The sequence below is a fragment of the Bombus terrestris genome, chromosome 7, assembly GCF_910591885.1.
Source record: "Bombus terrestris chromosome 7, iyBomTerr1.2, whole genome shotgun sequence".
In the NCBI taxonomy this organism is placed as follows: Eukaryota; Metazoa; Arthropoda; class Insecta; order Hymenoptera; family Apidae; genus Bombus; species Bombus terrestris.
This window is the reverse complement of record NC_063275.1, coordinates 23,506,100-23,527,890: the sequence shown is the minus strand read 5'-3', so window position 1 is coordinate 23,527,890 and position 21,791 is coordinate 23,506,100. Positions and strand designations below refer to the sequence as shown.

General features: G+C 34.6%; 2 protein-coding genes across 14 annotated transcripts in view; one reads left to right on the top strand and one right to left on the bottom strand.

The window, feature by feature from the left end:
- Positions 1-21,791, bottom strand: part of LOC100642370 (uncharacterized protein C1orf112 homolog) — a 34,825-nt gene that overhangs the window by 3,612 nt on the left and 9,422 nt on the right. For 6 of the 8 annotated variants that reach the window (XR_007224786.1, XR_007224785.1, XR_007224784.1 and 3 more), the window contains exons 2-13: positions 7,479-7,656; positions 5,075-5,216; positions 4,827-4,973; positions 4,327-4,547; positions 3,683-3,840; positions 3,088-3,281; positions 2,403-2,548; positions 2,190-2,316; positions 1,944-2,109; positions 1,498-1,729; positions 438-765; positions 133-333 (exon numbers count right to left, since the gene is read on the bottom strand). Coding sequence is in view for 5 of the 8 variants with exons in the window: in XM_048407653.1 (XP_048263610.1) it covers positions 133-333; positions 438-765; positions 1,498-1,729; positions 1,944-2,109; positions 2,190-2,316; positions 2,403-2,548; positions 3,088-3,281; positions 3,683-3,840; positions 4,327-4,547; positions 4,827-4,973; positions 5,075-5,164 (2,010 nt within the window). In the remaining 3 variants the exon portion in view is untranslated. The remainder of the gene's footprint in view (positions 1-132; positions 334-437; positions 766-1,497; positions 1,730-1,943; positions 2,110-2,189; positions 2,317-2,402; positions 2,549-3,087; positions 3,282-3,682; positions 3,841-4,326; positions 4,548-4,826; positions 4,974-5,074; positions 5,217-7,478; positions 7,657-21,791) is intronic. The other 2 variants (XM_020863715.2, XM_048407652.1) reach the window with 2 other exon arrangements.
- Positions 5,945-21,781, top strand: LOC100642491. 6 transcript variants are annotated; one of them, XM_020863712.2, is made up of 10 exons: positions 5,945-7,456; positions 10,405-10,708; positions 10,926-11,144; positions 12,408-12,986; positions 13,137-14,051; positions 14,370-14,706; positions 18,426-18,753; positions 20,469-20,592; positions 20,702-20,868; positions 21,123-21,781. In XM_020863712.2, exons 3-10 carry the CDS (start codon positions 10,959-10,961, stop codon positions 21,181-21,183), a joined length of 2,697 nt encoding a protein of 898 aa, XP_020719371.2. In that variant the 5' UTR covers positions 5,945-7,456; positions 10,405-10,708; positions 10,926-10,958; the 3' UTR covers positions 21,184-21,781. The 6 variants fall into 6 exon arrangements, with proteins under 6 accessions (XP_020719371.2, XP_020719370.2, XP_012166112.2 ...); XM_020863711.2 differs by having other exon boundaries at positions 10,400-10,708; XM_012310722.3 differs by lacking the exon at positions 5,945-7,456 and having other exon boundaries at positions 8,156-10,708; positions 20,702-20,876.

Sequence of the window (21,791 nt, the reverse complement as noted above, 5' to 3'; positions counted from 1 at the left end):
CTCGAGCGAAGCTATGACGTGAGGAGATCATCGGTTCTTATTGAACCGGAAAACGTGCACGTGTCAAGACACGAGCTGATCGTTTAAAAGATTAATTATACAGCAAAGGAAAACGAGGAAAAATGTACATACCGAGAAGAAAATATCGTCTTGAATTTTTTCAGGCTGCGTAGCACTCAACAGTTTCGACGTAAATTCCGATAACATATCCAACTGTTTGCCTTCGAAAATTTCGATCGTGCTTGCGATCCAGTTCCATATTTGCGACAGGATATTGATGGTATTTTTCTCCTCCGTGTAGTTGAGTTTTCCGATAAACGACATCAGCATCGTCTTTTAAGGAGGAAAATGATTGTTCAAATTTTCGTAAGATCGAGATCGAAAATTTATCGAATCTTGTTATTATGTAATTTATACTTGAACATAACATAACGTACGATACGATTCCAATTCTGTACAGTAGGCTGCTGCTGTAATTCAACGAACGAGCTCGGTATCTCGTTTAATACGCATGCCAATCGATCCTGCAAGAACGCTTTTGTTTTCGGGGGCAAAAATCGTGCGACGGCCAGCCAGCATGGATTTTTCAGATCATCCAGCTCCGTTATAACGGTGTGCTTCGTTTCCTCCGGGAGCAAATTGTACAATCTTCCAATCAAGTTCTCCAACATAACGATCTCGAGACTGTTGCTACGTCTCATTAAAACAGCATAAACGTTCAAGAGGTATTTCACGTGACTAGCGCAAAGTTCTGGAGAACCAATACTGAAAAGCAAGGTGTTACGTTGAAGAAGCGGGCAATGTTCAGAAAATTCGTTTGCGTTTACATCGAAGAAACAATCGGTTTTAACTCGATGAAATACAATTCCTTATCATCGAATTACGACCACCCAAAGTTTCTGATATTTCTTAGCGTTTTTAACAAAATTGAAAGATTTGGCCGAATCTTATACGCGACGATAACGTTTATTAATTGCTAAAACGTTATACGTATTCGTTTTAATAACTTTTGTTTCACATTCACGTTTTTCTTCTTCGTATTATAGCTCGTACTGTTTGGTCCATGTCCTCGTTATTTTACCACATGTCGTGAGTTTCTCTTTTTCAAATTGATCAACGTAATGATGATTTCAACAGATTCTAAATATTTTACATGGCACGTAAGTCGAACGAATTTGCTTATCGTTCGCTATGACAATACGAGTGTACTGTTCGATGAACGAATTTAGGTTTATATCGCGTAATGATCTTGATAATCGAAGACAGTTTACTATTTATAACATAGTCTTGCGTAGTTAAAAGCGCGAAATTTTTGTACGTGGTCTTAATTCGACGGCCAGGGATTGTAATATCATAGAATTTTCTAAACGATTGCTTTTTGATTACAAGATAAACTATATCGAGAACGTATTTGGTATAATGTTTTACTTCAAAAGCAAAGAACGAACGACCAAAACTTAACATCAACTATGAAAATTTATTGATCGATTTACAAACCGGCCGATGAAGCACCAGATATCCGAACTAAGCAAAGAACTCCAAAGTTGATCGCTGAATAAATGCTTCAATAAAATCAACTCTACAGCGTGAAATCCGTCTGCATGAATTTGACTGATCAGTCCACAAATTGGTACTATCGTGGCTTCGTATATCGAGGCGGATCTCGATCTTTCTCCAATATCGTGTACACCTGGTAATTTCACCTGACCCACGCAAATCTCCTCCTGCACTGTTTTACGGTACAAATATAAAATAATTTTCGAGATTATTGGAAAATATCAGAATTCTTTATGTGTAACGTCAGCTTTCTCTTATTCTTTAATATCTGTTTCTCAAAGCTTACGTTAAAAGATCAAGTAAGTTAATAAGATTTATTTCGTTGAAAATTCTACAATTAAAAATTTGATAGATACCAAAGGTAGGATTCGAAACGTAGTACTTACGGTGATTAATGTTGCTTAACGCGACATCGACGATCGATTCAGCGCCTAATGTCCATTTGCGATGTTGCTCGTATGGCATGTAAATTAATTTTTTCATGATATTAACCGTTAACAGATGGTAGCCTAAATTATCGATATTTGCCTGATTTCTATAATCGAAGAACGCCTGGAATATTTCAGGGATATCGAATTAGATACGAACGTTCTACGTTAAACTGATCTGTTAATTGGAGTTTGTCGACGAACCTGTTTAAAATCGGATGATTTGAAAACGGTATTCAAAAATGGTTCGGATCCCTTCGAGATTTGAACGTTTATTAGATCGATCAGTTTTCTATCAATTTGCGAGTTTTGTAAACACAGTGGAGAACACCTGATTGCAAAGAGCGATGTAAACACCTTTAATCGATCGTAAGATAAAAAATCGAGAAATCAAATAAAAAAGAAAAAGAAATATACCTGTGCATCTTTAACAAAAGTTCGATCACAAACGGAAGAATCTCGTTGTTTATGTGCGAACAATAGGCTGCAAACAGTCTGTCCAAAATTTTTAACGAATGTCCAATAACTTTTATCGTTCTTTCTTCTACCCGATTACTCGAGTCCTACGTAAAGATGATTATAAAAAAAAAACTTGGAAAAAAGGAAATATTTTTATAGATCTATCAAGTCCGGCATTTTGCGTTTAGTTTAGATAATCGTCTCGTTTTTAGCTTGTTCCTCGAGATATTTGTTATCTGAGACAATGGATAAAGGCGTTATTGCGAATTATCTAAGATTGTTAAAATACACAATACACAATCACAAATGAAAAAGAAATATTTTAAAACACCGATTAAGTAGCAAATAATTCTGTACAAATAAATATCAGATACGATCTATATTGCTATGCAATCAATAAATAGATAGATGCGATCGATATGACGCATCGTGTATCTGTATAAGTTTTTAAACGTAATCTAATCTCTGTTTCTCCCTCCTTTTAGATTCTTTAGGTGTTAAAAAACGAAAAGTTTTACAAATCCCAATAAACGTTCGGATCAAACTTTAGTTCGTTTCAACGATTTTATTATATCAACTTTGTAATAATAGAAAGTAAAATAGTTTGTTCGTGTAACTGTAGAATTTTTCTCTCGAAACGTACCTGACAAAATACGAGCATCGAGGACACATCTTTTGTGAATTGGGCAAGCTGCAAAGTGACGTTCATAGCGTTTATTCGTTTTATATGATGTTGATTCGTAATCGCCAATTTACCGAATATTTTCGACGTTTCCACGAACGTTTTCAAATCCAGTTCGCGCGAGATGGTAACGAACGATCCGATCGAATCGATTACTGTTTTCGATAGAAGACGCATGAATGAAAAAACATCGAGTTTAATTAGAACAATGAATTGGCAATAATTAATAATACTGAGATATGTACATACGTGAAATGATTAAACCGTTAAGGGCCAAACGTTGAAATAACGTATAACAGATACAACATTAATACGTAAATACAGCATTAGCGCATAATAGAAAATCTGAAAATCTACAAATCTAATGATCTAAAAATCTAAAGATACGAGAGCCTGGTAACTTGAAAATTTGAAAACGGAATACTTGGTTAAAGCAACGTTGGCCATTAATGGATTAAACAGAGCAACGGTATCTTCTTTCCTCTGCTTGACGTACTCGATAAAGATAAAGATGGTACGGGTTAAAGAATCGTTAAGACGTAATAGGATCGCTCACCTTTTACCAATAGTTCCGTTTCCGATTCCGTATCCGTGTCGAAGACTATTACGTTCTCTAAAGTGGCCAGGAATAGATTCAAGATCGTTTTCGCCTTGCGAAATAGATTCGTTAATTCCTCCGATACGTCCTCGAATAAAGTAGCGTACAATTTTTTACTGTAAAAGTCGATACGTTTTTAAATGTAAAAATATCATTCGTCTTTGCCAGCTGTTCTTATTTAGTCAAGAATAATGTTATTAAACGATATTTGAACTAGGGATATTTATGCGGATTCATATCTTCGTGAATAGAATTAAAGAAATGGAATGCGAGCAGAGTTTTCTTTCATCTCAAATTTTATTCGCTCGAATATTAATAACAAGCGTTCTACTTTGAATTTGCGCTTTTAAATTTTCTATAAACGCGCAAAAATCCACAATTTATTTATTCAAGTTATTTAAGTTACACTCGAAGATGGTATCCAACTGGGGGTAGCCATCCACGCGTTATTTAGCAATTAAGCTAGAAAAATTTTCCGAATGTCTAGCTGGACAAATCGTAAAGTATAAATTAAATGATAATAAAAAAAATATAAGTTATTGATATAACAGCATTAGAAAAAAGGAAAGATAGCTGAGAATGTCTCTGACCATTCGCCTCACCTTGCTCTACAATGTTCGAATATTAGTTTAATCGTAAGAGGCACGTTCTCCACTATGCATTTAAAACCAATGGCAGATGTTTTACAAAGTTTCGAAACGCGTTCCATAGATTTCTCCCACACACTTAGTAATTCGCGACACACGACCAATTGTCGTTTCGCATCTTCCACCGTGTGTCCATCCGCGTTTGTATTTATCGTTTCGCCAATTTTCTTCAGAGCCTTCGAACAAGAACAAACTTAAAAGATAAAACGATTAATTAATTCTGCCGCGTTCTTTGAACTATTCTTGCTAGAATTTGTGTAGCGATATTTTTAAAACGTTTCTTAAGTTTGGAGAGATCGCAAGATAATCATTATCGATATGCGTAATTTTTAATTTCGACTTCATGCTGAGAATTTTCTCCGGTCATCGAAAGTGTTCGTTCTTATCGAGATACGTTAATTCGAAGATTGCAACAGAATTAATATCAATTTCTATGGTAATATCGTTCGCTTTACCTCGGATAAAAGATAATAGGCGAAAGGAAGTATTTCGTTGAAAATTTTCTCAGCGAGCAAATTATCCGAACACGAGGATAAGGATCGTTGCAGAGCCTGTTGCAGCAACTCCGTGTCGTACCTCTCGGTCAGGTTCTCCAAAGCGTCGTGATCATAGTTACGTCAAGGATAATTGGTAGAAATAAATCGTTTTGCATCATCAGAATGTAAATAGTGACGTGAGAATATAACGTTATTCTAAAGGATATTTTTAAATTGGACGAATAATCCTCGGTACTTTTGTCATTATCCGAAAACGAATCGTCCAATAAAGCGGTAAAAGAAGTCTCGCTTGCCATTTTGTTGAAATGTACAAATTCTATGTTCAATTCCGATGTTCAGTTTCGATACCTGCGTGAAAAATCATGTTTGTAATATATAAGAGCATTGCAGAGCGTATAATACATATAATTTCGTTATTAACCCTTTGAGTGCTGACTACTCGCGGCCTATGTCGTTCGTACGGACGGCGCGCGTCTAGCGTTGACGATCGCTGTGGACGGAATACTTTTTCGTTAGACTGAACTCTGTCGATTGATTATTCAAAGCGCAAATCGTAATAAGTTATAGTAATTCTTTTGCACGAGATTAAACGATTCAAGAGCGTTATTTTTTAGTTATTTTTAATTATTTATTATAAACATGGAAATTTACAGTTAACTAGAATTTGGGTAATAAACTAGAAAACGATAAACTAGAAAACTAAATTTAGTAAATATAACGCGAGTTAATAATTTAGTTGTGTGTGAAAAATTCAGTGCTTGAGAAAATTAAAAAAACCAGATGTAGAGTTTTCTTACAAGTGGTGACCACTTCAACAATAACGAGGCGCTATTGGCATTTGTTTACTGCCGTAAGAAATGCATTTATATTTATTTCACACAAACGTGATAGTATCACTTCTGCGTAGGTGTTCGGAAAAATTGAAAAACCCATACATGCGTCCTTAGCCCATGCCGGGCACTTACAGAAAGCGCATATATATGTCCTTAGTCTACACCGATAGCTTTCGCCAGACACCTATATGCGCCCACAGCACTCAAAGGGTTAACAAACGACGATAAATAATAACAATTATTTATGGAATAATTCGAATAATCGAAATCATGCTACTTTTTATATAAAAGTAATCGTCTTCCTTTTTCTGATTAATTACCGCTGTTAAAGCAGCCGTTTACCTTTCATTTGCGTTCGACTTGCCAAAAGATTGAAAGATAACATTTCTCTGGATATACGTAAATCATGTCTTGACTGTACAAGGCAATGGTTGGCGAAATAATTTATAATTCCGTTTCTCGTGTCGCGGGCAAATCAAGCGTCCATCAATCGCGGTGAGACGGCTCGATCGTGAAACGGGGCCTCGAAAATTTCTTGGCAAGCCTCGCAAGTCGAACTTTCCAGTCCCGATCGAGCACGATAGACAGTCGTTTCTCCAGAAACCGGAACAGGGATGGACAAACTCGATTCGTAGAATCGTAAAAACCGAGTCTTTTTACCAAAAAGAATCGCATCGTCGAAACGTTTTTCGCATAGAACGATATTTAATATGCTTCTGGTAAAATCACGTTCATAATTTAAATTACATAATTAATCGTAAAGCGATTGAAATTATATTCGCCAAGGCCGACTATTGGGCTTCCGTATGATAACGAGACATTGAGAGAGAAAGTAAGCTAAGCCACTCACGTTTGTCGAGTTTGAACGCACGAGTTTGTGACATTAATTTATTTCAATAAGCTGTATTAAACGATGGAGAGGTTCGTTATTTGCAAATCAAATCAAGATATCGCAATGTAACCAATCGTTGCGTACAATATTTCGTACTTTTAGTCTGAATGTCTCAAACGTATCGTAATATCGATAACTGGACGCGACAATGTTGGCATTTAACGATTAGAAAGCTTGGTATCTATAATCAAAAACTAAACCAAACTACTAAATAAGTAGATTATTATAATATATACTGTGAATTTTAAAATGTTTTATATCAAAAATCTTTCACCATATGATTGACGATCGTCTGTTCCGTGGTAATTGTTACATTTGTTCATTGCTCTTATTAAACGTAAATTCACTTCTTAAAGTTACAACGTCTTTCTATATTTCTTATTTTATAAACTCTCTTTCGTCCGCCACCGTATATCGACACCTGAATCTATAGGAGCAATAACCGCGTGAAAATTAAGCAACTATTGTACAGTTATAATTAAAATAACGATCGCAGTAACTTTATTAAGCGGTATTTATTACGACCAAGGATCGGAGATAGAAACAAAGAAACGACGAGACAGATTCCAATGGACGAGTTATCCATCGGTGTTGCCCATCCCTGGCCTCAACACGTCGAAGTCGCTGATAAGAGGGGCAATTAGGGTTGCAAGCGCTAATGGCTGGGCTCTCTTAATTTTCGGCGATTCGACGTGGCCGAGTTCCACGGCGAAAGTTTCTCGTTTAAATCCTCGCCCGGTGAAGGTTCCGGTGAAGTGTGATTTCGCGAAGGGGCGAGGAAGCAAGAGACGAACGAGAGGAAAACGAATTCGAATGATCGCCGATGCCATGGTAACACCGGACAACAAGCTGTCAGATGATAGGTAAAGTTTTGATCAATAATACCTGGTGACTGCTGGTTGAAATTCGAGTTCGCCGCTCGTATGACACGTTCCAGTGAGATTGAGCCTTTCGATGGAACTCGAACACGATCGCAATAACTTCGACGAACAATATCGAGTCGCTGGCTCTCCTTCGGTAGAGGGAGACGCGTGCTCGATTTTATGCAACAGTCCGAAGAAACCTAGGATATAAAATTCACATATTTGAGCAAAAAGAAGTTTAGCGTGATAGCATTTCTAGAACGAAGGGCCTTAATTCACTTTTTATCAGAAAATTATTTCAAAGGCATTTCGGTGTAAGAAATGAAAGTAACGCTTCGTACGATCATCGTTATTCCTCTCTGTGAAATTCATGGTATTATTATTTGAATTCATAGTATCGTTTAAGAGACAATTTTATAAAAATGTTTTATATTTATCGACACACTCGATGTTTCATATTGTTGATTATAAAGAGAACATGCAAAGTAGTGGTAAATTGTGGCTATATTAAAAGATGGTTCAAATAGAAAAAGACGAATGGTTCCAAAGGGGACATTATTTGGTGTAAATTAATTTTTCTGCAGATTGATGCAAATCATATGAAAATGACGCGAGTTTCTTTTAATGGAATCATATATTTTTAAATATATAGTGATCGATTCGTCTTGACATTGCCTACAATATGGTACCCGTTTATGTCGAAAAATCGTTAGTTTGGAAGATATTTTGATCTCAATATCGCAAAATGATACTAAATAGTAAGTACACTTGCCTGTAACTTTCCTGAAATTACAGTGGGCATATTTCTTACAATGTGATAGTAGATAGATGAGAGAACGTCAGTTAATATCGTTACAAATGTTATTTTGTTAAATGTTCAGAGGCACCTTGATTTTCAATGTGCAAGACGTCGCTATTACGATCACTTTGCGATACTTATTGAGATTAAAACATCTTCTAAACCAATGATTTTTCGGCATAAATAGGTCAACACTTTTTTGTAGGAAATGCCAAGACGGATCGATCATCGTATTTAAAACTGTATGACTCCGTTTAGAGAAACGTACGTCAATTTCGTATGACCTCTACCCGGCCATCTACGGAAAAGCTAATTACACCAAATTACGTCCTCCTCGAAGCCATTCGTTTCTTGTATGAACCATCTTTTTTTCACGGCGAATAATTTACCGGTAATTTGCATGTTCTGTTTATAAACGGACATCCTGTATATTTATTTCTGAAACGGGTTTCACGCATTAAATGCTATTTAAATGCAAGAAAACTGACAGAGTTTCGTGTAGGAAATTTTTTCCGATTCTTAACTCTTTGGCGGTGAAAGGTGAAAGAAAACAGCGAGGCTACGGTGCTATAAATTTCACGTCATCAATGTCGTTATACGTGATACAATTATTAATCCTCGGTTAACGAAACAACGTGAACCATCTGCGCCCCAAAGGAGATTTCGCTCGCGAATTTTCACGGAACGAATTTCTACTTTTTCTGAAAAATTCCTTCGAAACGTTTGTTACAAGGATCGATCGTATAACACAATAGGAATTTCAGCAAGTGTTGCAAAATTTTGTGGACCTTTTGAAAGTTTACAGCAGGTAAAGAACCTGGCGTAGAGAAGCCAGCTTCTCTGCGATTATTCACTTCCCAGAAACAATTGAAAGTATGTACTTTTTGTATCTGGTACTAGGAGTGCACAAAGCTTTGACGATAAGGAAATAATTATTTTCTAAATTGTTTATCGTCGATTAGTCGTTTTGTTATACACCATCAAATGGTTCACGGAGAACGTGATTGTGAAATACAGGTTTCTTAAGAAGTTTCTTTCTTGGAAGAAACGTTGTTCGATATTTTGAGATTCGAATTATGGGAAAGGTGCTTCGTAAGGAATATTGGAAGAAATATAAATCTAATCAGAGTGTTTTTATCGTTAAATTGTGTATTATGCTAAAAATAGTCCATGATTAATTAAAAGAAAATTTTTGTAATTTAATTACAAAAGGCTGTACACATAGAAACATGAAATGTGCGTTCTAGTTACATGAACATTTGTTCATGTTCGTGTTATGAAAAATCAGCAAATGTTTACGCGATGTATATGTAAAACCCAGACAATTCTTATTACTCGTATTGCACACAATATTGAACATACTATTTATATACTTGAGCGATTGCAACAACAGAGTTCAAGCACGTACAGTCACATACTTACAATTAGATTAAATCTTAACCGCAAGTCGTAAAGTCGCGAGTCGTAAATGATATCGAACAATCGTACTTGAATCAAATTTGAATTATATCGCTTGATCGTAAGATATTAAATCGTATTTTTAATGGATAAAAACTTAATTAAAATAGCCACCTATTTGGTATTTTTTTATTTAAGAAATACGTCGATATATTTATTATCGTTAGCATTATTCACGAGATAAGCGTTTTAGCGGGGAAAAAGATAGGATGTAAAGAAAGGATATACATATACGTCGTTATATTTAAAACATCACGTGCCTTCCACCTTTCAAGTAAAGTTATACAATTAAGTATTTTTAATTCAACGAAGAAGAACAAAAACGCCACAAAAAGGCGATAAAACTTCGTTCTTCTCGAGTATTTCAAAAAGAATGGGTAGGACATTTTGTCCAACGACCAACCAAAGGCAGCAAAGATATCAGTTAAACGCAAACCTCTCTAAACCGTCTCTAAACTTTCCCCCTCCCTCCAAAAAATACCTAAACTCTCAAAATCGAATATTTCTCTGAAACAAAATAAAACAAATAATTGAAAAAGCGCAACCATCGCTACCGTCGGGGTGTTGAGCGTCTCGCGTTACGCCACTGATCGCGAATCAGAGGGCAATGCATGTCGAGTTAGCGTACGTGAGCGAGTTCGACCACCCTAACATTCCTCCCTAACACAGTGTGGCTGTGATTAAAGTATAGGTGTGGTAGTGTCGGGCGTCGTTCGAATTAAACGGAGCAATACATCGTTCAACCACCCCTTCACTGGCAAGCGGGTGGAAACGACGACGTGTTAGTGACTCTGTGGGTGTATACGAGCACCGATTGCTGGTGGTAGGCAGGTAACACGAAGGTAAATCGGTGAAATGGCAGTGGTGGTGAACGATCGTGTCAGAGGGCAATGGATGAAGTTAGTCAGTCGGCGTTTGCTCGCGCCGCCACCACGATGGAAGTTCATCCATCGCGCTTACGTTTCGATCTTTCGTATGAATCGTAAACGGGTCGAGTGAGTAGCGATTTTCTAACCGATTTATTATGCTTTGAATGTATGTTTTAAAATTATCGATAACGTTGATAATATTTAATAAAGTTGCTTCGTTTGTTAATTTTTTTTTTTTTTTTTTTTTTTTTTTTTTTTTTTTTTTTTTTTTTTTTGTTTGTTTGTTTGTTTGTTTGTTTGTTTCTTTAGTATATGGTAGAAAGCTAATGTAAAGTTATCGTAGAATGTAGCCACAGCGGCGATTGCCAGCATCGGAATGTCAGGATCCGAAAAACCGATCAGAGCGATCAGACAATTGTCCTTGCAACCACCTGCGCGTCGTCGTCAACAAATTAGACGACAAAGATCCGCGGAGGATGACAAATCGTTGCAAATCTGCGCGAGTCCCTTCGCACGTGGCAAGCGTGGAACGAGCGGTAAACCCGGCTCTGAGAGACCTAAGGTACCCTCGATTTCTTTAACGATATTTATTGTTATTTGTTATTTTTATATTTGATATATTGTATTTATTATATTTTTTATACTGTACGACTAGTATCGTTAAATTGTAGATGATCACTAGAGCGTGATATTTTATCCAAATGTATACTTTTATGGATACAACTAAAGAAATATGAATACTCACATAAAAATTTGTTTTAACCATTAGAAATTACAAAGTATACTTTACTTTGGATGTAAAAGTATACTTTGGATACATGAGAATATTTGGATATTAAAGAAATATGAATACTCACATAGAAATTTGTTTTAACTGTTAGAAATTACAAAGTATACTTTACTTTGGATATAAAAGAATATTTGGATATTTATATACTAAAGAAATATGAATACTTACATAGAAATTTGTTTTAACTATTAGAAATTACAAAGTATACTTTACTTTGGATGTAAAAGTATACTTTGAATACAAGAGAATATTTGGATACTAAAGAAATATGAATACTCACATAGAAATTTGTTTTAACTATTAGAAGTTACAAAGTATACTTTACTTTGGATGTAAAAGAATACTTTGAATACAAGAGAATATTTGGATATTAAAGAAATATGAATACTCACATAGAAATTTGTTTTAACTATTAGAAGTTACAAAGTATACTTTACTTTGGATGTAAAAAAATACTTTGGATATAAAAGAATACTTGGATATTAAAGAAATACGAATACTTACATAGAAATTTGTTTTAACTATTAGAAATTACAAAGTATACTTTACTTTGTAAAGTATGTATAGTATAAAGTAATACTTTTGGATGTAAAAGAATACTTTGGATATAAAAGAATATTTGGATATTTATATACTAAAGAAATATGAATACTTACATAGAAATTTGTTTTAATTATTAGAAATTACAAAGTATACATATATACATACATGTATAATTTGCATAATTTGGATATTTTTATACGTTATATAAAATTGAGCATTCTTTCGTCTTTATATTTTCCATAGGTAAATTCCGTAGTTCCAGTGACTATATATCGAATTAGATTTGAGTCGAATTATTTAACTGATATTAATATATACTTGAAATTCTAACAAATATCATTGATGGTCTATACATCTTTTTAAAATACAAATTTATAAATTAATACGATGCATTTCGAAATTAGGTAACTCGGTTCAAACCGTCGTAGATCATCCACGACCCAATGATACTAACTGAGAATTAATCCTATGATAGTGGCCAACGAATTTCAGGTTCGCGTTGCCTGGAAGGAAAACCGCCAAAAGAATGACGAAAAACTTGAGCAAGTTGAAGTGGTGGCTCGTCAAATTCCTGGACGATCCAAATCGACCACAAGAAGGTCAAAGGATTTCGACGGAATCGACAAACCAACGATCCTTTATTCGAGATTAGAACTGGCCGAGAGGCTGAGGCTTGCTTGGAAACATCGCGAGAAGAATAAAGCCAACATTAACATTTTTCTTGCCCGTGAAACTGTGGATGAAAGATGCGATTCTGAAATGTCCAATCATACTACGACCACTGTCCCATCATCTCCTGTAGGAGAAAGCAACGAGGCTAAAATCGAAATACCTCTTAATGACTATAAAATGTTGGACGAGAAAGAAGAAAAAGAAGAGGAGAAACTTATTATTAATAAATTAACGAGACTTTTATCAGAGAACGACGATACGATTACTTCAAGGAAAAGCGACAGAGAATCGTCGCTTCTATCTCTACAATCCTCCAGTGAAACGAAGCAGGTTCTAGAAGAAAGCAAGGTCTCTATAAATATGAAGAATAAGGAACGAGAAAAGGAACGATTGAACGAGGTATAATTGGATATTATGGTAGATCTAGGTTCTGTAAAACTGATAGACAAAAAATATTATTCATATACTAATACGATACAAGTGGATTATCTTGTTTCAAGCAATTATTCCCTCGTTTCTTCCTCTATTGGGATTATTTTCTATTTCAAGGAAACATCGAGGGACTCGAACATCGACGATACCAATACGAAGAAAAAGTCGTCGGCAAGTATCGACTGTTCGCATTATCGCGTTGCAAGTACAACGTTGCCGTCGATCAAAATCGAAAACTCGACCTTGGCAGTTACGAAAGTGTCGAAGGAGGATTTTTCATCGGCGAGGCAAAAGCGCGCGAGCTTTCATAGCGGTACCAACCGAGCCTTCCTCGACCCAATTAGATCGTCAACGGAGTTCAGATGGAATTCTATGTCGGATAAAAACGTACCACAAAAATCGTCGATCGATGATCGTACCGCTACAGAAAAAGATACTTCAGCTCGGGCGATCGTACAGAGCAAAGAGAACGTTACGAACAAAAGGGGCGCGTCGGAGGAAAACCCGATCGAGTTGCGCTGTGATTTGGCCAGCGAGAAGAGCGTAACGCAAAGGATTACTGCAAATAGTAAATTGATTCGCGTAACTGAGAAAAACGCTCGGGTTAAAGCGACGATCGAAAGCAGAGACGCTTCGGTAGACGATAAAACAATGACGATCCAGAGAACGAACGAGGCGGATCGATTTAATTTGATTAAAAAGACTCCATCGACTAGCACCGTAACCGAGGACAAAGATAGTTCTACGATCGACAAAGCTACGTTCTCGAGAAATTCGTCGGAAGTGAGATGCAGCTCGGTGAACGAGAGGAATCCACCTTCGAGGAAGACGATGGAAAACCAGAAGATCGATCGAAAATCGAGAAGGACCAGTTCTGCGCCTCCGCAACGACGTTTCGAATCAACTTCGGCGAATAATCGCGTTCAGGTTAACATAGTGATTGATTCATCCGGGAAGAACAAGAATCAGAGCAAGCAAGATGTGGAGTGTAAAGATAACGCGATGGAAAAAATAGATATGACTTTGACGAAGGTATATTTTATTTTCTTTTCTTAAATACACGACTTTTTCTAAGTAACACGACACGATACTTTCCATGAAACGTGACATCATCGCGATAAAAGAAAGGCAAAACGGAGGCGATAAAAATTAGAAAAATATTTTATCTTCAGCATGAAAACCATTCCATTTGTGAAATTTTTGTAATATTTCTTCTATTTTGCGTGGATGCGATCATTCAAGATACGTGATTTATTATTACGAACTTGGTATCATGCTAGCGATGATACTAAGTTGGAGAAAAGTTTCTTTCTTATATGATTAATATGAATTACATAATTAACACGTTAGATATCGTCAAATCGAGCGGTGAGATCGGCGCCATCGAAGAGGCGATCGAGAAGCGCGAAAAGACGCTTTTGGGGAGGAAGTAACTCGAAACACGAAGAAGATGGAAAATCACGGAATAAATCGGCTGGTCGTGTAAGGAATTCGATCGATTCCAGAACGATGGACATCGTTACAATGGTATCCCTTGTTAGCTCTGCAGACAGCGATAGCGATACCGAGAATTCACCCAGAGACGATAAGTTGATCGACGAGCTACGCAGCAAACTACCTACTACATCAATTATTAAAACTTCGATTAATTCGGCTTTAAGTAGTACAGGAAAACCTATCAAATCAGGTAGATAGCGAACATTGAACGCTTTTTAGTTAAAAAGAAAAAATAGTTTACTCGAAATTAATTGATCACTCGAGGCTACTTTTCTCGCTATGGACAATTTCATAAGTTGAGTTTATCTTCTAGTTCAGAATTTTATTTCTTCGGTAGCTACTTTGCCGTAGATCACTCGTAGACTTTGTAGAAATACACACACGCATATATTAGCCTGTATTATCTTTTAACGGCTTTTTTTTTTAATTTTAAAATCATCTCTTTCAGTTTTTAGATAGTTAGAGCTTTGTGTTTTAATCTACTCACAAATGTTAGAAGATCATAGAAGATTTACGACAGGAGTGCATCGAGATATCTTTTATCTTAATATCATTGGCAAAATATCTTTGATTTCAATGTCATTGCTAGATTATGAATTTTTAATGGATTTATGGGAAATTTAAAATTATAAAGATACATAGAACGCGCGTAGTACGTGAAAATATACAAAGTAGAGGTTTACAATGTTTGGTATACGAAAGAAATTTCTGCTTGTAAAATCGCAATCTAGTTATCAGTAACGATATCAAAAGGTCTTGTAGAAAGACGAAAAAGATATTTTCTTTTGCCACTTCGTTATTCCGCAACATTTTCTATATAACTCGTGTATCATATATATATATATATATATATATATATCGTTCTATATCAGCTAACAGAAGTTGCAAAACGTAAGTTTATCGATACAGCGTGACTTATGTGATTTCCTTCAACATTTATCTACACTTTATGAGATCGTTCACATTCCATTAAGCACGATTAAATTAACGCATTGAGACAAGTTGCGAATGACAATATCCTCGTGTTCGCGAAGGAATATCGTGCAAGAATTTAATAACACACGTGCGCGTGTAAGGACGACCGTGGAATGATAATTGAACGAGTTAATTAGAAGCGACGTAAGACACGCGAGCTGCGCATGCCGCGAATTATTTCGAAATGTCCATCTTCGTTTACCGGTCCTGTCTTCGAGTACAAAGAAAAGAACACGTACGAAACGCGTTGTTAACTGTTTGTTCATTATCCGCACGAATCTCTACGAGATCTTCCGCAAACTTTTAAAGGTTCCCTCACACGGAAGATTCCCAGTCTCGTATATAGTCGAACAATACCGTTTTGAAAAGAACGGGTTGTAACAAAATTTTATTTTTTCGTTCGTAAGAAAATTGAAGAGCTCGTAACGAGAACGACGAACGCTCATGTTTGTACATACTTTTCTACAGAAGAGAAAAATACTCTTCTTGAAGCATCTTTAATATTTGTACAATACGTTTCATTGTTTCTTTTTTTTTTTAAACAAAATATTCATCATATTATACCACTGACACGAGTGTATCTGCAACCATATCGTAAAAAACCGACGTCTAATAAAATTATGAAGTCACGGATCTCATGTCAATGTTTACTTTCGTAGAAACGATCAATTTTCGTTCGAAGATAAATCGAACGTGTCTTCGTATCATAGGTCATTTGTTAAAAAGTCGGACGAATTTGACGAGGATACCTTTTATCGTGAATTACTCGACTGTAAAGAAAAGAAACGACCAACGTGTCTAAAATAATAAATTCTCTCAAAGTTAATCCACGATGAGTACCACTTTGAAAAAGATTGTCGATTGCTTATAGTAACAAGTAACCTAAATCTAAGTTTCGATGTTTTAAAATAAAATTCTTCGAAACTACAAAGGAATTCTATGTATAGCATTCACCACGCTGTATTATCTACGTATAGTATCCATATATCATACATAAAATATATATCAAACGAACGAATAGTAATAAGGCAACATGAAATATCAATATCTTACGGATTTATTTATGTTGTATATATATAAAATATTTTTACACAAATTTCAAATTCTTAATCGTTTTACGTGAAACTTAAAACTTTAGCATGCCTTTAACATACTAGAAGAACACTAACGTATTTCGATTGATTTGTGAAAGTTCACTTTTACATAAACGAAATTCACCAAATCTATGTTTGCATACCGATTGTTTGCAGCTTGCACATACATTACCCTTAATCTCCTATCACGGGAAATTCTTCTTGCAAGAAATTTAAGATACGAGCAGAGGTTAGAAATTCCTTAGGGTATGTTTCGCTCTCGAATCGTTCTAGCACTTGACTTGGTTCCTTTAATACGTATATCGTCGCTAATTAAAGGGAACTTCTATCGTGCAACGACATGAAACCCGTGAAGACAATAAGAGGATCGAACACGTTAAATCGACCAAACTTCTTCTCTATTACGCCACTGACCCTGAAGCGAAATATTCCATTGAAACTCGCCACGTAATCGGGTTTTAATAATTGCACTTCTATCGATGGCTGTTCGGTCAGGGTAAACGCCGATGCGATTTAACGATGAAACTTCTAAGAACGATTATTCGTAAAGTATGTATACGCTTTCGAGGATCGTGACAAGTGTCGATGAATCAAAACGTCAACAATAGAAGACGCTTATCGAACCAATTAAAATGACCGATATTATAATGTTTATTTTTCTAATTACTAAACATATGCAAATGTTTTTCATGACATTATATTTACCTTTATCGAGACAGAAACGTAATTACCAATTACTTTTGGTTTTTTAATTACGTATTCGTATTGGTTTAATTCCATTGGTCTACTGGATTGGCAACTAAATGATTGCGGATTTTGTCATTAGGTGGTATTGACAAAATTCGCAATCGCTTAATTGCCAACCTAATAATTCTATATATATATATTATAATTTAATATATAATATATGATATATACATATATATATATATATATTATAAATAACGCATTTGGGTAGATAAAATCAAAATTTGGTGAGAAAAAGAAAGAGAAGTTCGAAGAAGAACATTTGGACCAGCAATAAGAAAATAGATTGAAACATAAAAATGAATTCTTTTTCATCTTCTACATGTATAATATAATTTTTTATTACGAAAAAAATTGAGCAATAAAAATGTTCCAAAGTCTTTCGCAATTTTCTTCTTCCAATCGTCTTTAAGACCGGAATATATCGTCGTGGAGTTGGTAAAAGACGATTGGTAACGAAACGGCATAAAGGAAAAAAATAAAGATGAAATACGATTCGTGGAAAAATATTGGATAGCTCATTTAGTCTCTGTAAAACCGAATCGATGACACGAGATATCGTTTGGCCCAGTTTTCGGTAAACGGCAAAGTGTTGCGAATACCGGCCCATTAAATCAGGTTACTTGGTAAACATACTTATCGTGACTATAAAATTCGGCTCGATATTACCTTGATTAAATTGAACAGACGAGAAAATCTTGGCAGTAGCCAAATAAAAACGCGATCGAACGAATTTATTCAAATGGAATCGATTAAATAAATACAATCATTACGAACATATCGTGACTATCGTCGTTCGCGAACAAATATAGTTTCGATTTATTCGAATAAAATTAGAAAACTATCTTCCGTATGTACAGGTATTTAAACATTAACGTTGCCTCGATGCTAGCTTAAACGGCTAGTTTAAATAGCATTTGAAATATTTTAAATATCTTTAAAAACAGAATAAAAATAAATAGAAACTTTTTACATAGATCTCTTTCAAAATATCTTAGATATTATTTACATGTGTGTTTCAACTAGATTAAATCTGATAAATTTTCGTGTCATCAAGAATGAGATCATCAGCAAAATCGAAGTCGTTGCTCAGTTTCCTTTCAGAATTCCTTCGACGAGGATGCTTTACCGAAAGAGCAACAACTGTCGTCGAGGGAGGAGAAAAAGACGACACAACCGAGGCTGGCGATCGTTAACCAACGTGGAAACGGAACGACTTCGTCGAGCGAGGAAACGATGTCCTGGAGAACGGACGTTACCGGCGGTTTAGCTCTGCCTATTCTGGCATTGATTCACGACGTCGAGGAGCCGCTCGACGTCCCGTTGACTGATCGTGAAAAGAGATGCCTGGCCGTGCCTATTGGTGATCTACACGATAAAAAACGGAAATTACTAAAAACTCGTAGCACGCCATCACGATCGTGAGTATAAAAAACAAATAGAATTTCATGATTCTTTAATAGCACTTTGGTGAAGAGTATAATACAAATCGTATAAACTGTATCGTGTAAAATTAGATCGATGGTTTTTTAAATGAAATACGTAAATGCAATTTGCTAAATATCACAGATATGACAAAATTTTTTGTTAAAAAATTGCCTGGTTCGATGAAGAAAGTTTAATAAAATATCTGAATCTGTAAAAGGATATATCGCAACAGGCAATTCTAAAATTTCCCTAAAATTCTTTAACCTACCTCTTTTTCATAATTATGATTTATCTTATATGTTTACATGCATGTACATATAATTTACGTGATTATTACGTGAACGAAAATAAATTGCACGGATATACTCGCTTATCTTATCACACGTGGTATGTAATTAAAAAGTCTGCATATTATTGCATATTCAATATCATCAGCATGCTTTTGCATATCCAATATATTAGATAATGTAACAGAAATTTTCTAAACAAGAAACAAAGAATTTCCAAAAATGTAACAAGTATTATTATTATATTATATAAGTGTGTCAAGTTTACGTAACAAGAAAATGATTTGTAACGACATATTTCTTTACCCAATTTTATTGTGACATGCATTCATGAGGGGAATTTAATCGCGACATCTGATACGATAGCAATTTTTATTCCGACAATGCTTGAACATCGCGGCACGATTCCGATTGTTTGAGAATTTATACGATATCGATGAAAGAGAGAAATGGAACAATAAGAGGCCTACCATAATCGATATAGAAAGGATAGCGAACGAGCTGTATTAATAGTTCTTATAATACGTTTCCTCTTTATTCGAGGGTAACAAAATCACGTGAATGATAGATATCTCGATGAGTTTGCTAAAATATCCAACAGACGTACATTTCACTTTAATATCTTTTTCCTTCTTTGCTTTCACGATCTTTCCATCGGGTTGAGTAATAAGTTCGTTCGTAATAAGTTTCTCACTAGCTTATATGTATATATATTTCGATGAATATTAGAAAAATCGAGTAAAGAATGTATTTCGAGCAATATATAAAATATGTATTCGTAAATTTATGGAGAAATAGAATAGATAAGTTGCTCTTTGATTATACAGGGTAAAACAAAAAAGGGATTCGTAACTTTTAGAGTAGATAGTACTTACCAAATGATAAAAGTTCATCCTAATAAAGACGTTATAAACATCTTTGCGCTTTGGTTAAAGCGAATAACTTTTTCGCTTCGAAAACTGTCGTACCGTATTGAAATGACGGATCATCCGCCTTTATATAGTTACATAATATATTCAGGAATTTTTGAAGGAGTTCGCAATTGTCTGATACGAATGAACTAAGCGTGTGCGGAAATGGAAGGAGGTTATGTAGAAAATCTTTTGTAACAAGGAAAAGAAGAAATGATACGTTAGCTTCCGAAGCGAGAAAGTTACTCGCTTCAACCGGAATAAAAATTGTTTAAAACTCTGAAACTATTAATTTTTCAAACCCATATTTATTAAGACCCTATTTCATTATTTACCCTTTTTTGTTTCATCCTGTACACATTTTACACATTTTATACGAAAGTAATAGCACTTGATGTTTTTCTTTAAAAGTGAATAAATTTATTATTCCTAATATAATTTCATCATTATCTAAAACGACGGGTCATGTCTGTCTAAGAGCAACATACATTAGAATAAATTGTTTTACAGTGGAATGGAGAGACAAACAACATCCGTAAAAATAAAAATGCACGAGTCGCCGAGGTTAATCCCACAAAAAATGGAGATTCCCGCGCGACAAATTAAAACATCCATAAATAATTCCACCGCGAATGTAAGGCAAATATTTCATTACGTTACGTACAATGGATTTATTTTTAATTAATTTATATTTATATATATTTATATTATATTATATTTAATTAAGAAGCAATTTATAAAAGTTGCAGGTAAAATCTGCACTCGCACCACCTCCAAAGGAAACTCTTCAACATGTGCAATCTATGCCTATAGAACCACACTTTCAAACCAATAAAGAGAAAGAATGTTGGCATCTTTATAAGAAAATGTGTGACAAAGGCGTTTGCGTTTCTTTTGATACGGTTTTAAGGTTTGAATGTGAATAATTTTAAATAATCTAAATAAAATGTTCTTTTACGTGCTGTAATATTGGAAATATAATATTATAATAATAGTTTGATGTTTTAGCATTGATTTGTGTTTGCTTAAAATATTGTACACAGATAATTACAATGATTTAATTAATTTCTGATATCGACCTAGATTTCTTTTAAACATTGTGCATAAAATTATTGTAATTAGAATAAATTAATTAATTGTATTAAGAAAGGAATTATTTTTCAGGGGCATGCTTACACCAACGGAATATCGATTAAGACAGAAAAAAGTTTCACAAAATTTGTAATAACATCATCGATGGCAAGATTCTTTTTTTATAAACTGTTGTAGTACTTTTGTATGAAATCGCCTAACTATTTATTATTTTTATCTAAAACATGGATCTAAGAAAAGTAGCATTGATACACGTTAAAACAAAACGATCAAAATCGTATAGAGATCTGACCTCGTAGTTGATAATATACTGTATTTTTAGAGTTTAGATACGAGTCGAACAAAGTGTAATTAAATTACATCTCGTAAATTTACGAGAGATATTCACCTATCTAACAAATAAAATGTTTGAATTAGTTCTGTTGAATTTTAGATGTATATGCATATCAACTGCCTATTTCTTAGAGTATTTATTGATATATATAAATACACAACAATGTTTCAGGAAATAAATTAAGGTGAAAAAAAGAAATTTATGAAGCGAAATAAAGATTATAAATATAGTAAAAAGTCACGTCACTGCTATTGATTATTATAGGAATTAAAATACATAAGAACTCACAAACTCAAAACAAAGTTGATTATTTTGTATAATATTTATAACTTGTTTCTTTGTATGAAAATGTATAGCTCAATAAAATGTATAGATAAATTATCTTAATCATTTAAAACGAAGATAAT